Source organism: Podarcis tiliguerta (genome assembly GCF_965153285.1).
Source record: "Podarcis tiliguerta genome assembly, chromosome: 9".
NCBI classification, from domain to species: Eukaryota; Metazoa; Chordata; class Lepidosauria; order Squamata; family Lacertidae; genus Podarcis; species Podarcis tiliguerta.
The window spans coordinates 29,761,445-29,776,874 of record NC_139542.1 but is presented as its reverse complement, the minus strand read 5'-3'; the positions used below and the strand labels follow the sequence as shown (position 1 = coordinate 29,776,874).

Here is a 15,430-nt window from a genome sequence, read left to right as displayed (position 1 = left end):
AGCTCACTCTACCCATTGGGATGTCTGCTCCAAACACAACCACATATATGGAGATCCATGTGGAGATTTTGAAAATGAAGACAGGGCTTTTGCACTTTTAACAGTAGAAGAGAACATTTAAGTGGATGTATCTTGTTATGTAAACTTCAGTGCCCTCTTCTACACAACTATTAAAGTTCTAAGAACCCTGTCCTGGGGTACCTTAGATTTTTACCATGCCAGTACATTTCATTTGGGACACAGGAGGAGGTTTCTATTAACACAGTTAAATGCCACAAAAGGCTTGAGGAACCATTTGGAAACTTGGCTTCTTAGATGCAGCTCTGTTTACACAGTATGCTGCTGCTGCTACATATATTTCTATTCCAGAAAGAGGCTAAATTCATTTGGCCACTGTAAAATAGTAAATATTTTTTATATCTGTGTGGAATGGCCACAAGATGGAATAGACCAGTTATCAACACAGCCAGATCTTTGTGTTTGTAATGATTCACCCTAGCGCAGTTCAGTGGTAGAGCATATGTTTTTCATGTAGAAGGTTCTAGGTTTAATTCCTGGCATTTCCAGGTAAGACTAGGAAGGACTCCTGCCTTAAATCCTGGAGAGTCAGTAGACAATACTGAGCAAGAAGGACCAATGGACTTACTCAGTATAACACAGATTCCTATGTTCCAATTCTGCGGCTCATTTGGTGCTACTCCTCTTTCCCTTTCTTTATGTGCCAGAAGCAAAAAGCATCAGTTTTTATTCTTGTACACACTCCAGAAAACTACAGCTACCGCACCACTGACAACCACATCTTTTATCTCCTGGGCTCCCCAGTGCAAAAGCTAGAAAGAAAAATCCTCCAACAGAGAGGACATAAAACGTGTAACTGATAGCAGTTGCCAGTAAAATACAGGATAACTTTCACGGTGCTTACAGGAATGCAGCATTCTATACTTAGCTTTTCTCTATCTTATTTCAACTTGCATTATTTCTGTTGTTTGGCAAATAGATCCAGCCTTGGAAAAAAACAAAAACAAATGACCAGTTCCTGCACAGGCAGAGAAGCTACTAAGTGATAGTGACAGAGGTAGCAAATCAATAAAAAAGCACCATGGAAGTTAAAACTAGATATTAAATCCAGATTTTGAGAGCATAGATCTTTTACAGTGCAATCTAATACATGTCTACTCAGACGTAAGTACCATTAAGTTCACTGGGGCTTAGTCCCAGGTAAGGGTATAGCATTGCAGCCTTAATGTTTGTAGCTGGCTTTAGTGGAATCAGGATTCCATCACAAGGGTGTTATCAATTTATGTAATTCACCATCCCCCTGAACAGTAAGGAATGTTTAGTTTTACGTTTCATCATTTCTTTATATATAAGACTATGTCTCTTGGTACTTAAATAGGGCTGTGCAACCTGGATAAATAATTGACTTGGCTTACCTGAATCTGCCGCTGTGATCAGCATGTTATATTGCCCCTTTTTTTCTCGGTCCAAGCTCTGTACAAGGTGGAGCTCCCCATTGGCTGAGAGAGTAAAGGCCCCATCTTCATTTCCACCAATAAGAAGATAGGTCAATTTGCTGTTTGGGCCCTGATCATCATCCCTTGCTACAACCTATAGAAGTAATGAAGCACAATATAACTGCAAATCCCTACCCAACATGCCTTTGTTGGCCATACAATTATTTTTCATGTATCGAAGGAAAAGTGGCCTTGTGCTTGATGGAGCAGATACATCTATTAAAACTGATTAATACAACGAAAAGATCGGGCATACCTTTAACTATTCCTTTAAAGATGCCAATTATATTCCCACCCCCAGCCAGCTGCTGCTGTCAACAAAAGGTTGAACGTAGCTATTTAGAAAACAAATGGTAGACATGCATCTATATTAAAAAAAAGAAAGATTTAGTAACACTTCAGTAACTACACCAAAAAATTACTGCAAAGCAAAAAAATTGAGAGAATAAAGGAAAGTGGGAGAAAATGAGAAGCTTTTTTTTTAAAAGAAATGAGGTCAAGATAAAAAAAAAAGCTATTTAGTTTCTGTTTAATGCACTGTCCAGGGCTAAAACTATCTTAGAATTATGGAAACAAAACCAAGCATTTATATAGTTAACTGTATATGGTGGTATCAAACCAAATACTTTTGCAAATGAGACAACTTCCACTTGCGCAATAGGACTTCCCCACCTTGTCCTCCTACCTGCGTTGACCCCAAATATGCTCCCAAGGTTTGGGGGAACAGAATAGTTGGAGGTGCAAGGAAGAAAGCGGGGGGGGGGATCCCATTGTGCAAGTGGAAGTCATTCTCCTCATGAAAGGAGCTACTTAAAACTTGCAGCGCATGTTCAGCATAATACAAAATTGACGGCTGACATCCAACAACAGGTTACTCTGATTATGAAGGTGTTGCCTATTATGCACTATTTATTACTTTCTCACACATACTAACCTGGAGAATGACCTTTGGTAACGTTTCCAAGTTTTCTGGGACATTTACAGAATAGGGAGAGAGTTCAAATGTAGGAATACAATCATTTACATCCCTCAGAATAATGCTGACTGTAGTGGTATCAATCCGCGGGCTACTTCCACGATCAGCTGACTGAACTGTTAATGCATAAGAAGGCGTCTTCTCTCGGTTCAAAGGTTTAGCTACTGTTATTACCCCTGTGACGGAGTCAATCCGAAACACATTGTTAGTATTTCCACTGATGATGGAATAGCGAACTTGCCCATTGGAGCCCTTGTCTCCGTCTGCAGCAACCACCTGAACCACGTCTGTCCCAGTTAGAATATTTTCCGCAATCTCAACTTTGTATAATTGTTGAGCAAAGACGGGATTGTTATCATTGATGTCAAGGACTATCACAACTACATCAGTAGATGAAGAAAGAGGTGGCTGACCTTTGTCCATGGCAACTACAGTCAAGGTGTAATTAGAAACTGTCTCTCTGTCCAGTTCTCCAGTGAGCCTTACTTCTCCATCAATTGTACCAATACTGAATTTGTTTCTCAAAGGATTTAGTAGATTGTACTCAATGTAGCTGTTTGGACCACTGTCTGGGTCAGTTGCTTGGGCTTTGAAAACAATGGTGTCAATAGGGGTATTTTCTGGGATGTAGGTCAGCTTAGGAGAGATAAAACTCGGAGGGTTGTCATTCACATCTAGCAGAATGATAGATACTTGTGCTGTGCTTGTGTATCTGGAGGCTGGAAGAGGAGCCATATCATGGACTTGAACAATAAGACTGTAGAAAGATTGGCTTTCACGGTCCAAAGGCTTCCTGATGCTTAGAATCCCATTTTTGTCAATGTTAAATTGGCTTTGGCTATCTCCAGAAGTAATGCTGTAGGACAATTGTGAGTTAGAACCTGAAAACCGAAAGAAACAGAAAGAAGAGAGATTTAACCACTTTTAGTCATTAAGGACATAAAGCATGTTAGTTATCCTGAACGTTGCATAAGCAATAGCATCCTTCAACTGCTACCACCACTTACATGGAGAAATGGGGTTGTGTTTGCTGCACCATGTGAACATCAGTGTGCTTAGTGCAATGTTTGAAAGCAGAGACAACATGCATACAGCTAGAAGATGATCCCTGCACTTGTCATTGGTATATTACCAGGACCATTTGGAATATGCACGCAATTGCTTTAAAAGATGAGAAGTCATTGATTTATCACTGTGACAGTGCCTTTGCACAAGATCTTGTATGCTGAAAGTCAGTATCATACCACCAAACCTGATTTTGCTCTGGAGCAGCTGGGGCTTACCAGTTCCTATTAAAGAAGAGATGGTTAAAATTCAGCTGAAGATCAGCAAACATTGCTTTATATGGGATATATAAACTTTCCTACTTGTTAACAAATACTGATTTAGATGTAGGATTGTTGTTCAGCAGACAATAAAGAGTTTCCACAATGATAACTGATTAATCCGATGAGGTGCTGTGTTGCAATTCTCAGTCACAAGGCTGAAATATTCTAACTTAATCTTCTGTATAAAATATTAGGTTCTGTTAACATTCACTGTCCATGGTGTGACACAACATGCTACACTGGCAGCTGAATTGGTAATCCTTTTCCTGGCACTAGCAAGTTTAAGTCTATAGCTCATGAGGGAGTGATCTATTGAGAACTGCTTCTTGATTCATTGAATAGAGAGGTACAATTTGAATAGAAAGCTGAATAAAAAAAAATACAATATACATTGGGGAGAGGGGTACCAGTTCCTTTTAAAAAGTTCCCATTTAGAGGAAGAACAGTTATTAGGCAGACAAGATTAGAATGGTGAGCAGAGTTTTGGTTAATGGCAACTGAGAGCAGGAAAAACTATAACTCGGTGGCAGAGCTCATGCATTACAAGCAAAACAATTCTCAGGCTAAGAAAGACTCCTGTCAGAAGCCATGGAGAATCATTGCCAGTCAGTGCAGACCAAGGGTTGGGTACCATTTTGCCCAGATATTTTTCACCCACACAGGCAAACTGTCAGGTGTGTGGTCTTCTCCAGCTGTTGAAGTTTCCTAGTGGGGGAGAGGCAGTGCCCAACAGGATTTATCTCACTGCCCATCAGCTGGCAGGGACAGGGGTTAAATACTCTCATCTTCAGGGACTAACCATGCCCAGTGAACCACCTGACATCAAGGGAGTCATCTGATTGACAGACAGGTGTAGTTTCACTAAAATAGTTCATGGACAAAATTAGAATCCTGGTGGGACAAGGCTAGCCCAGAATCCAGAGTTCCCTTACCACTGGTACAGCTAATAAGGAGTTTTATGAACCAGCCACCTAACTCAGTATGAGACAAGTTTCCTGTGTTTCTTAGGTTTCTATATATTTCATGCACTGACAAAAATACCATGCATCCTTACTTCATTGGAATTTAAGGAGCCTAACTCAGCAAAACATTGCACCAAAAGCTGGTAAGCAGCTCTAAGCGTGCTATACGCTGGGAAATATATGGTGACAGTTTAAAAACCCAAAACCCGTTCTGTTTGTATTATTCATTATAAAGTCAAACCAACATCTATCACTTTCTCATGTCTCTCCATTAATGGCTGAGACCTTACAGCGCTAAATAAATAATGTGGAAATTTTATCTGACTAATTGGTCATAAAGATTGAGGTTTGCATTTAATGGCTTTCATTTTCCATCAAGCCCTTCCTCAACAGTCTTTTTTCCACTTTTTGTAAAACTTGATATTAGTTATTGATACAGTCAATTGCTTTATTCTTTATGCTAACACTTCTCAGTAGCAATCTGAGGTTCTTAGGGGATAAATTAAGCCCTGTAATATTCAGTGAATCAATCATGGCTATTTATTATTCTAAAACTGAAAAGATGCTATTTCATTTTAGTGTATATATATAGATGATGTATTAAATAACATTCTGCATACATTTTATGCCAGACCTAAAAGAAAACTTGATCCTATATTTACCTTACACTTTAGCAGAGCTCTCTACAGAAAAAAATGCATTGATACAGGGGGGGGGGGTATATAAGCCAGAAATTGAAGGGGGAATACCATATTTAATAACTGGTAATTTATTAGCTGGTAGCAATTTTTCAACTGATTTAAATAGGAAAAAATAAGACTACAGAAGCAAGACAACAATTTTGGAATCAATACTGAATTGGAGTCATGACACTGAAGTCTTTCACATTTATCAACTGAGCTCGTGTGATATCTTGAAATGTTTAGTTGCTCAGGGAACTTATAACAGTTTTCAGTCCAGTTACTGTGAGGAAAAGGAAAGTTGTCAATTTAACTGGGATTAAAATCTTACAGGCAGAATATTAGGAAGAGGGCAAAGCAGAGAGGAACCTGAAAAAGGGTGTAGATAGAAAAGGAGACTTGAATAACATAAAATATGATACTGTGGCCAGCTTCTGGCTACCATTATGAGGAGCTCTGCTGCCACCATAGAACATAAATTTTTCTTCTACTTTTAATGTTTCTAGCCACCAATGGTAAATGCAGGTCATCAATATTGGTTCCAAAAACACCCTGAATAAACAAAACATCTCCATTTTCATCACCACCAATGAATTATTGGGGAATGGATTTCACCACAGCCCTGGCTGAAAGTACGGATGGGGAAGGCATTCAATTTTGTTTGCACTCTATTAGAAAACAGCTAATTGACATTACTCAATCTAATACAAGAACAGAAATACAGCTACCCTCAGAAATTCTCAGGCACCCAAATTCTAAACAAGAACCTGCCAATCACAGCACAAAAGAATGAACTAGATGGACTGATGGTCTCAGTATAAAACATTCATATATTTACATCAGATTATGTTTGAAATTGGTTTGAATTTTACAATCCAAGACAATAAGCAGCCTTCTTTCAATTATTGTCAAATTACATCTCGTAGGTTAACTGATATTATTTTCACAATAAGCATTTCCCCATATTTTGGCATCAGCTCCTGGCCATACAATAAAAGTTTGCAATGCTGGGTTTTAAAGCTGCTTTGCAATTAAACTTTAAAGTGGATCAAACAATAAGAAATATCATTTATTTGTTCAGGATTTGAAAGTTATAGTTAATTTTCTTTGATGTTCATTTTGTTCATAGAATGCCAAAAAAAATCCAAAACTTAAGTTAATAACTATTGTTTTCAGAGGGTGTGTTAAACAGGAAATGACACTGGATATTTAGCATCTGAACTCTCCTTCCATCTTCATCATTGTTTATACTGTGGAAAAACAGGAAATTTGCCAGAATCCTGCCAATCTGTTGTTTCTAGATTCATTCTTGGAACATGCAGAAACAGACAATGTCTTAAGGAGAATGAAGTTTCAAAGTACAGCTGGATTATGTTTTCTGGGGTATTTGTTGAGACATGGGTAAGCTTTTGATCCATTTACAGGAAAACATTGGCATTATATTGACAAAATTAGCCATGCTTGTTCCATTGAAATCAGTGGAAGAAGGCAATCCTTGCCTAAATTAAGTCTCAACAATTTCCATAATATATCTTCAAAATAATTATACCGATAAGATACTTTATATGAATTCTTATCAGTGTAAATACAGTGGTACCTCGGGTTACAAACACCTTGGGTTACAAACACTTCGGGTTACAGACTCCACTAACCTGGAAGTAGTACCTCAGGTTAAGAACTTTACCTCAGGATGAGAACAGAAATCATGTGGCAGCGGGAGGCCCCATTAGCTAAAGTGGTACCTCAGGTTAAGAACAGTTTCAGGTTAAGAATGGACCTCCGGAACGAATTAAGTTCGTAAACAAAGGTACCACTGTATATTGAATACTGAAATTAGAGGGCATTTACAGTCTTTACCCAATACAGTGGTACGTCTGGTTGTGAACGGGATCCATTCCAGAGGCCTGTTCACTGTATTGGGTAAAGACTATAAATGCCCGCAGAGGTGCGTCTGCGCATGCGTGGGTTGCGATTCGCTGCTTCTGTGCATGCGCGTGACATAATTTTGAGCTTCTACACATGCATGAGTGGCAAAACCCGGAAGTAACCCTTCCTGGTACTTCCAGGTCGCCGTGGGACGTAACCTGAAAGAACATAACATGAAGCAGACGTAACATGAGGTATGACTGTAACCTGAAGAAAGTTGGTCACACTCAGGGCTTCTTTTCAGCAGGAATACACCTTCCAGCACCTCTTCCCACACCATGCCTTTGGCTCATGAGAAGACTATCCCTGGAGCATGAAGAGGACATCCTTTATGGGCACTGGAGAGGGTCTTTTCACGAGCCAGAGGTGCAGCGGGGATTTAATGAGGCTCTTCAGCCTCCTGGTCTAACAGGGAAGAAGCCTCCCTGTGTGTCAGCTCTGCAACCTGCCCTGTCTCTCAGGCTTGCGTGTGCAAACAGAAGGGACAGGGCAGATTGCAGAGCTGACGCACAGGGAGCTCACAGAGTTCACAGAGCAGCCCTGCGTCTTTGGCTGGCGCAGAAGCAGGAGGGACAGGGCAGCATTCCTGCACCTTTTTTCCTAGAAAAAAACACTGCTCACGCTGAATATCGCATGGTCTATGCTCTGTAGCAACACCATGTATCTCCTACATGTTCCAATGGCCCACTTTAATAATATCATGCAATAATAACACATTTGAGCTGACAAAGTAAGTCTCAAATCCAATTGTCAGAGAGAGTTATAAGGTAATTTCCACTGTCATGCTTCTGAATGCCAGTTGCTACAAACAGCAGGAGAGGAGAATGCTGCTATGCTCAGGTCCTGCTTGCAGAATTTCTCTACACAGGTGGGTGGCCACTGTGAGAACAGCATGCTGGACCCGATGGGCAAGAAGGCTCTTCTTATGTTCTTCTTTGAAATGGAAAGTGATCAGGCTAGCATTTTTAAATGAATGCTCTGATTGACATAATGGTCTAGGTAAAGTAAAGGTAAAGGTACCCCTGCCCGTACGGGCCAGTCGTGTCCGACTCTGGGGTTGCGCGCCCATCTTGCTTAAGAGGCCGGGGGCCAGCGCTGTCCGAAGACACTTCCGGGTCATGTGGCCAGCATGATAAAGCCGCATCTGGCAAGCCAGCGCAGCACACGGAAATGCCGTTTACCTTCCCGCTAGTAAGCGGTCCCTATTTATCTACTTGCACCCGGGGGTGCTTTCGAACCGCTAGGTTGGCAGGCACTGGGACCGAGCAACGGGAGCTCACCCCACCGTGGGGATTCGAACCGCCGAACCTGACGATCGGCAAGTCCTAGGCACTGAGGTTTTACCCACAGCGCCACCCGCGTCCCAATGGTCTAGGTACATCTACTCAAATATAATGAGTTCAGCGGATTTAATCCTAGTTAAGTATGTATAGGGACGCGGGTGGCGCTGTGGGTGAAACCACAGAGCCTAGGACTTGCTGATCAGAAGGTCAGTGGTTTGAATTCACACAACAGGGTGAGCTCCCGTTGCTTGGTCCCTGCTCCTGCCAACCTAGCAGTTCGAAAGCATGTCAAAGTGCAGGTAGATAAATAGGTACCGCTCCGGCGGGAAGGTAACCGGCGTTTCCGTGCACTGCTCTGGTTCGCCAGAAGCGGCTTAGTCATGCTGGCCACATGCTGGCCATAAAGCGAGATGAGTGCCGCAACCCCAGAGTTGGTCACGATTGGACCTAATGGTCAGGGGTCTCTTTGCCTACCTTTACCTATGTATAGGATTGCAGACTGAATCCTCAAAAAGTTTCATCTACCCTCCCTTACCATTTACTTAGTGAGTGAAACAAAACTATTTGATATTTATTTCAGATGCTACTTAGGGTGATGTTGATTATAAGGTTTGTAATATATTTATTTATATCTTTATAATAATTGCTGTTCTTTAACCCCTTATGAGAGATAATACTCATATGGTAGTAAGGTACAAAATTAAATGTGCAAATTAAGGGATCAAGAAAGAAAGACAAAGGGCAAATGTGACTTTAAAATAATAATAATAAAAAATACGTTACGAAAATTAATCTACAAGTAGGGGCGATCCTATGAACAACAGTTAAATACAATGGGGGATAAAAAGGGGAAAAGTAGGGTGGATTATTAAACTAATATGCAGCATCGTTAGGACTACCAAGAAGGCCATGGGAGGCTAGGTTGGGAGGTCGGTATAGAAGCTATGTTTGATGGTGAATTATGATGTGTAAACAGGGCAAATGGAAAATGCATAAAAACTAATTAATAATAAAAAAGAATAAATGTGCAAATATACTCCCAAATGCACACATTTAAAAAATGGGAAAATACATACCATCATCTGCATCAGTAACATTGAAAATAAGGATAGTAGATCCTGGAGGTTGGTTCTCCATCAAAGATGTGCTATATGATGCCATGCTGAATACTGGTGAATTATCATTTACATCGAGTATGTTGAAATAAGCCCTCACAGTGGAGGATTGCCCACCACCATCTTCTGCACGAACAGAAAGAATGTAATATTGCTGCACTTCATAGTCCAACATACAAGTTAAGTTAAAAACTCCAGTGACTGGGTTGAGGAAAAATGTTCCATCTCCATCGTCTTCACTCACAGTGTACGTGATTTCTCCATTCACACCTGAATCTTCATCTGTCGCTAAGATGGCTGCCACTAAAGAACCTAGAGATGAATTAGGAGGGTGGAAAAACCAAAATGGTTCATGTCAGAGAAAATACGTGTCCTGCTATCCATTATTATAAGTGTGTGCCAACATATCCATGAACAGTATTTAAATGATAGTTTATTTAAGAGCATTTGTATCCTACTCATCAGTTTAACAGGATTTGTAAAGAATCAAATCCATAAAGTTGGACACATGATCACCTTATTTTTTAAAAAAAGCCGGGGGGGGGGGAGAAAATATACACTCAGAATATACCCAGGCCTGGTTCACACATAACACTGAGCCATGGTTTCTTCAACAAATGGCGAGTTTGCTACAAGTGATCAAACAAGCCACAGTTTGTTTTTCCATAAATTTCTTTCTTTTCCAGCTGCTCCTGCCTCATAGCTTTTTATAGTTTGGTGAGCTTCTGGGCTTGGGTGGTCAAACAAACCATGGTTAAGGAACAGTGCTGATATCACACATAATGCCAAACCACAGTTAAAACAAACCATGGTTTGTAGTCAACAACTAACCATTGTTTCAGTTTGTGGTTTGCTGGTAGGAAACAAATCCTTGTTAAACCACTAGGCAAGGTTCACACAGCACATTAAGCCTTGGTGTGATTTGTGAACTCTGCACAGCAGCTTAACTATAGTTTGTTCATTGCCAGCAACCCATACTATGTCAAAGAATCATAGAACTGTAGAGTTGGAAGGGTAATGCTTTAATAATCCATAGTTTAGTGTTATGCGAGAACAAAACCATTGAATATATATTCAAACCAAAATTTCTGCCCAGCAAAATTTTAACTGAAGTTGAACTTTTCTTTCCTCCTTGGAAAAAAGCATGATACAGTTATGTTCTTAATGGGAAAATGGAGTTCCAGATAAGTCCAGTAAAACTCTTTTAAGGAACGACCATGTTTCAATATGGTGTACTACCCTATTTCCTCATAGACCTCTGAGAGTATAATTTCACATTTATAACTTTTTCAAAGAGATAACGTAACCTCCTTTTGCAGCCTCTTATGCATAGGTGTGTCAAGAGCTCCTAATACATAGTGAGATGTTTTAAATGGTCAGCAGCTAATCACTATACTTGCTGGTTTTGAATTTCTCTTCATACTTGAAACAGAATATTATATAGTGCTTCAGATATCGAATGTGTTTTCACTCATTCTAAATTCTGTTATGCCAGTCAAATAATATTTTTTTTTTAAATAAAAAGAAACAGAGGGAATCTAGTGAACTTATTCTCGCTCCTCCCCCTGTACAAGCTTGGAAAAGAGAAATCTGGGCTAGTTCAAGCTAACTTTTGGATAATAATGTGCATATATTTACCTATCTCTTCTGAGAGTGACAACCTCAAATTGTAGTAATTGTAGTAGCAATTTAAGAGTTTTATGGGACAAGGGCAGCGAGTCCATAGTGTGCAGTAAACAAAAACATAAGCATAGAATTGATGCACAAATCAGTGAAGCCTAGATACCTGGCCCTTTTAATGTCGTTCGTTATTTAACTGGTATTAAATTTGCTGAACCCGCACAAGAACATAATATTTCCAAAGAAGTCTGAGTTATTACAGCTGTTAAAAGCACAAGGAAGCAGGAATGATAAGGACAGTAATGACATCTACTATTCACCTGGAGTGGTATCTTCTGGTATGTCAAAGGAATAGCAAGGTTTGGAGAACTTGGGTATATGATCATTAACATCACTAATAGTAATGTTTATTCTCATATCTGAAGACTGCAGGCCATCATCAGCACGAACTAGCAGAGAATATTTAGAACGGCGTTCTCGGTCCAAACGCTTGGTGGCTATCAACTCTCCCGATTCTGGATCGATATGGAAGCTGTCGTCTGCACCACTGATGATGGTGTAAGTTACCAGAGCATTTGCACCCTAAACAGTGACAAGAAAAGGTTAAAGGGCATTATATTTTCATCCAGATTAACAGTAAGCTTTTGCGCTGATTCTAAGAATTTGATTACAAATTTTAAAGAAATTTTCAAGTAAGTCAGTCAGTAAGTAAACCATGCATTTGGAATGATGAGCTGATCATATCACTTTTATATTAAAAAGTAAACAGAAAAGTTAGAATACAAAGAGCTAAGATTGGAATCTCCCTATAATGTCCCTCGAGGCTCCCCCACTGAAAAGATTCCCTTGCCAAATAAACATTTTTTGCAGCAATCTGTCATTCCTGATGTATTTACTTGCACTGGTGCTGATCATATAAAAGAGAAATATACTGCTGTGCCCCTTCTGTACCCAGCACTCTGCAAAAATGGGCCATGTGATGTTGTGTTGTCAGGTGACTGACCGGTGGGCAGCCCTTCTTACCCATCCTATGGGAGTGGGGGAACCAGTTCTTCACCCCACTCCACTATAGCACCTGGTTAAGAGATGATAGTTAAGGAAAAACTGTGAGGGGAGAGACTTCACCAGGCAAGGCTTTCTTCCACTTGCATTTCCCCACCCAGTCTCTGCTTCTCCATTTGCATTGTATTATTTTATGCACTGTGACTTGCCTTTGTTTTATTGATCATAGTTTAGAATATTTTTTTAAATAATCGTTAAGAGTGGATTTCTGTTTAATTTTTATATGCTGGTATTTAATATTAGTCTATACTATTCTAATGGATTGTTGAATATTATTTTATTTGATATAAGTTACCTATTTTAAAGTTATGTTTTATTATCACATTTTTGTATTGGATTACATTGTTATATGGTGCAAATTCTTTGTTTCTTCAGCTTGTAAACCATCTTGGGTATTGTAAATTAGAAAGACGGTATACAAATTAAAAGTGATGATGATGATGATGATGATGATGCTATAGCTGCAGCTTGCTTTTGGCGGAACTTGGAGCCTAGCTGGGGTAGGACAGGTCAGAGCTGAGCTAAGTCTTGAGGAAATCGTATACCCATATGAACTTTTCTGGATAGCAGAGGGTTGTGTTTAATACCAAATATTGTCTTGTAAAACATACCTCCTCATTCTGGTGATTCACAAGACTATGAAAAAAACAAAATGTTCATCTGTTCAATGGTATAGCAGGGAGCACTGCTCTCACTCTGAATGGACTTCAAAGCCATGTAGTCAAGCAAATTTGTCAATGTGATGATATCATCAAGCCTTATCAGAGTGAGATAGTGCATCTAGTTTTTACTGTGATTGACTGTGTTATGTTGACCAATGCAACTGGATGTGTGGCTAAGTAACATTTTCTACATGATCCTTGATAGGCTGCAATTCTCTCAGGAAGAAATTCGTTTTTTTAAAAAAAAATGCACTGTGCAGTAGTTGTGAAAAGGCAGGAGATGACACATAAAAAGAGAAGCAAGGGGTTTGAGAAATTTTTGACTCGGAAAACCCTTCTTTTGCCTCCACATTTCTGTGAACAAAAATTCACTGTAGTCTTACTTCCTTGCCTACTCAGGGGATATATTCCACAGTATTACTTTCATACTCAATGTCTGTGCAGTGTGTAGAACACTTACTCGTAACAGTATAATTAAAATGTTTGAACAGATTCTTTCAATAATAATCTTATATTACTCAAGTGTTACATTCTTTATCATCCAAGTGTGAGACTTCATTTTTACAACAATGTGACTCAGCTATAGACTCTTCTACCATAACTGCTGCTGTGGGTAAGGAGCAAATACTATAAATTAGGCAAGTAAGAAGAAAATCTAGAAACTTCCTGTCAACACATTTGAAGTACAGTAGTACTGTGCTGTGAGATATCATAGCTATCATTAATATTCATCCCATGGCACTAGAGAAAATGTTACACCTTCTGTGCAGATTGCAAAATAGTGACCACCTTGATCCCATTAAGTTGAAGATTAGCCAAATGCAGCAATCAAATTCTGTCATATGAAACAGTCTTTTACACGTTTAGGCAATGGGTTTCAAAGAAGCCTTAACCTAGTCTCGTCATTTGGCATGCACACTTTTTAAAACATGTCACTACAGATTTCAAGTAGAGGTTTTTGTATGTCACAGATTTCTAACACTCTACTGAAGCTTAGAGGCTTTCTTGGAGATAGACACAGTGACAGAAACTTCCTTCAGGCATTAATAACTGTCAAATTACTCGACTTTGGACATGCTGGATAGCCCTGCCACTGGTGACTATGCAATTAGCATAAATGACTGCTGTGACATAGCTTTCACAGATACAGCTGGATGCATGAAGATTTCCATACGATTTGGAACTCTGGGACATGTGGAAACCTTATTGCAAACGAATGTATGTGCACTATAGGTGGTCAAGCTACTTGTATGAACATCAAGATGCAGCACTCAGATCCTGTGTCAAAAAAGAACATGAGGGGACAATGTCTGAAGAGGGCAAGAGATATAAATAAATAAAATCATGCCATGCAAGGCAGACACAGAGAAAAGGAAGAAATCTGTACAGAGGTGGATGGTTCCTTAAACCTCCAATGTGGCTCTCCAATGTTTAGGAATCTGCCACCTCACACATTTCTGCAAAATGTCATGAATCTATCTGAGGGGGCTGTAGCAGGTGGGGTTGGTCTCTGTGTGGCCCCCAGTATGTAGAAGAAGAGTTTGGATTTGATATTCCGCTTTATCCCTAAGGAGTCTCAAAGCTAACATTCTCCTTTCCCTTCCTCCCCCACGACAAACTCAGTGAGGTGAGTGGGACTGAGAGACTTCAAAGAAACGTGACTAGCCCAAGGTCACCCAGCAGCTGCATGTGGAGGAGCGGAGACGCGAACCTGGTTCCCCAGATTACGAGACTACCGCTCTTAACCACTACACCACACTGGCTCTCTTGAGACCAGAAGAGGAGCTGTTCAGGTGTACCACATGTTGAGAAGAGAGAGGGGGCATCCGGCAACTGTTAAAAGGCTGTCATGTGGGAGAGTTTGAACCATCTCCCAGCAGAAAGAAGGAGCAGGAAAACAGGAACAGAAACTCTACTAAAGGAAGAGAGGGGGTGGATGAAAGATAGGCAAGACGAGAGACTAGAAAATAGAAAGTAGAGGACAGACACACAGGAGAGAAAACATTGTATGTTAAATAATGCAAAGCAAGTGATGCCCTGTGATGGATGAGGGCAATCAAACTAATTTAAGTAAGGTCCCCACTAGGGGAGTCTCTGAGAACAAGAGACCACATGGGGTTCTGAAAAGTCCTGGAATCAGGCGCGCAGAGATAGAATGGGCAGTCTCAACTCACATAAAAAAATTAAACGCTTGCATTTTTCCACTCCAGGCCACCATCTTCCAGGCAAAAATCAGTGGGTGGAGTAGAAACAAGGCTGGAAATCTATGCCTAACAACATTGTTGTGACAGAAGTGTCCTGC

General features: G+C 40.1%; 1 protein-coding gene across 1 annotated transcript in view; it reads right to left on the bottom strand.

Moving 5' to 3' along the window:
• Window positions 1-15,430, bottom strand: part of FAT4 (FAT atypical cadherin 4) — a 138,721-nt gene that overhangs the window by 49,259 nt on the left and 74,032 nt on the right. Inside the window, exons 3-6 of the mRNA XM_083456913.1 lie at window positions 11,725-11,986; window positions 9,746-10,096; window positions 2,449-3,371; window positions 1,434-1,608 (exon numbers count right to left, since the gene is read on the bottom strand). Coding sequence (XP_083313039.1) covers window positions 1,434-1,608; window positions 2,449-3,371; window positions 9,746-10,096; window positions 11,725-11,986 — 1,711 coding nt within the window. The remainder of the gene's footprint in view (window positions 1-1,433; window positions 1,609-2,448; window positions 3,372-9,745; window positions 10,097-11,724; window positions 11,987-15,430) is intronic.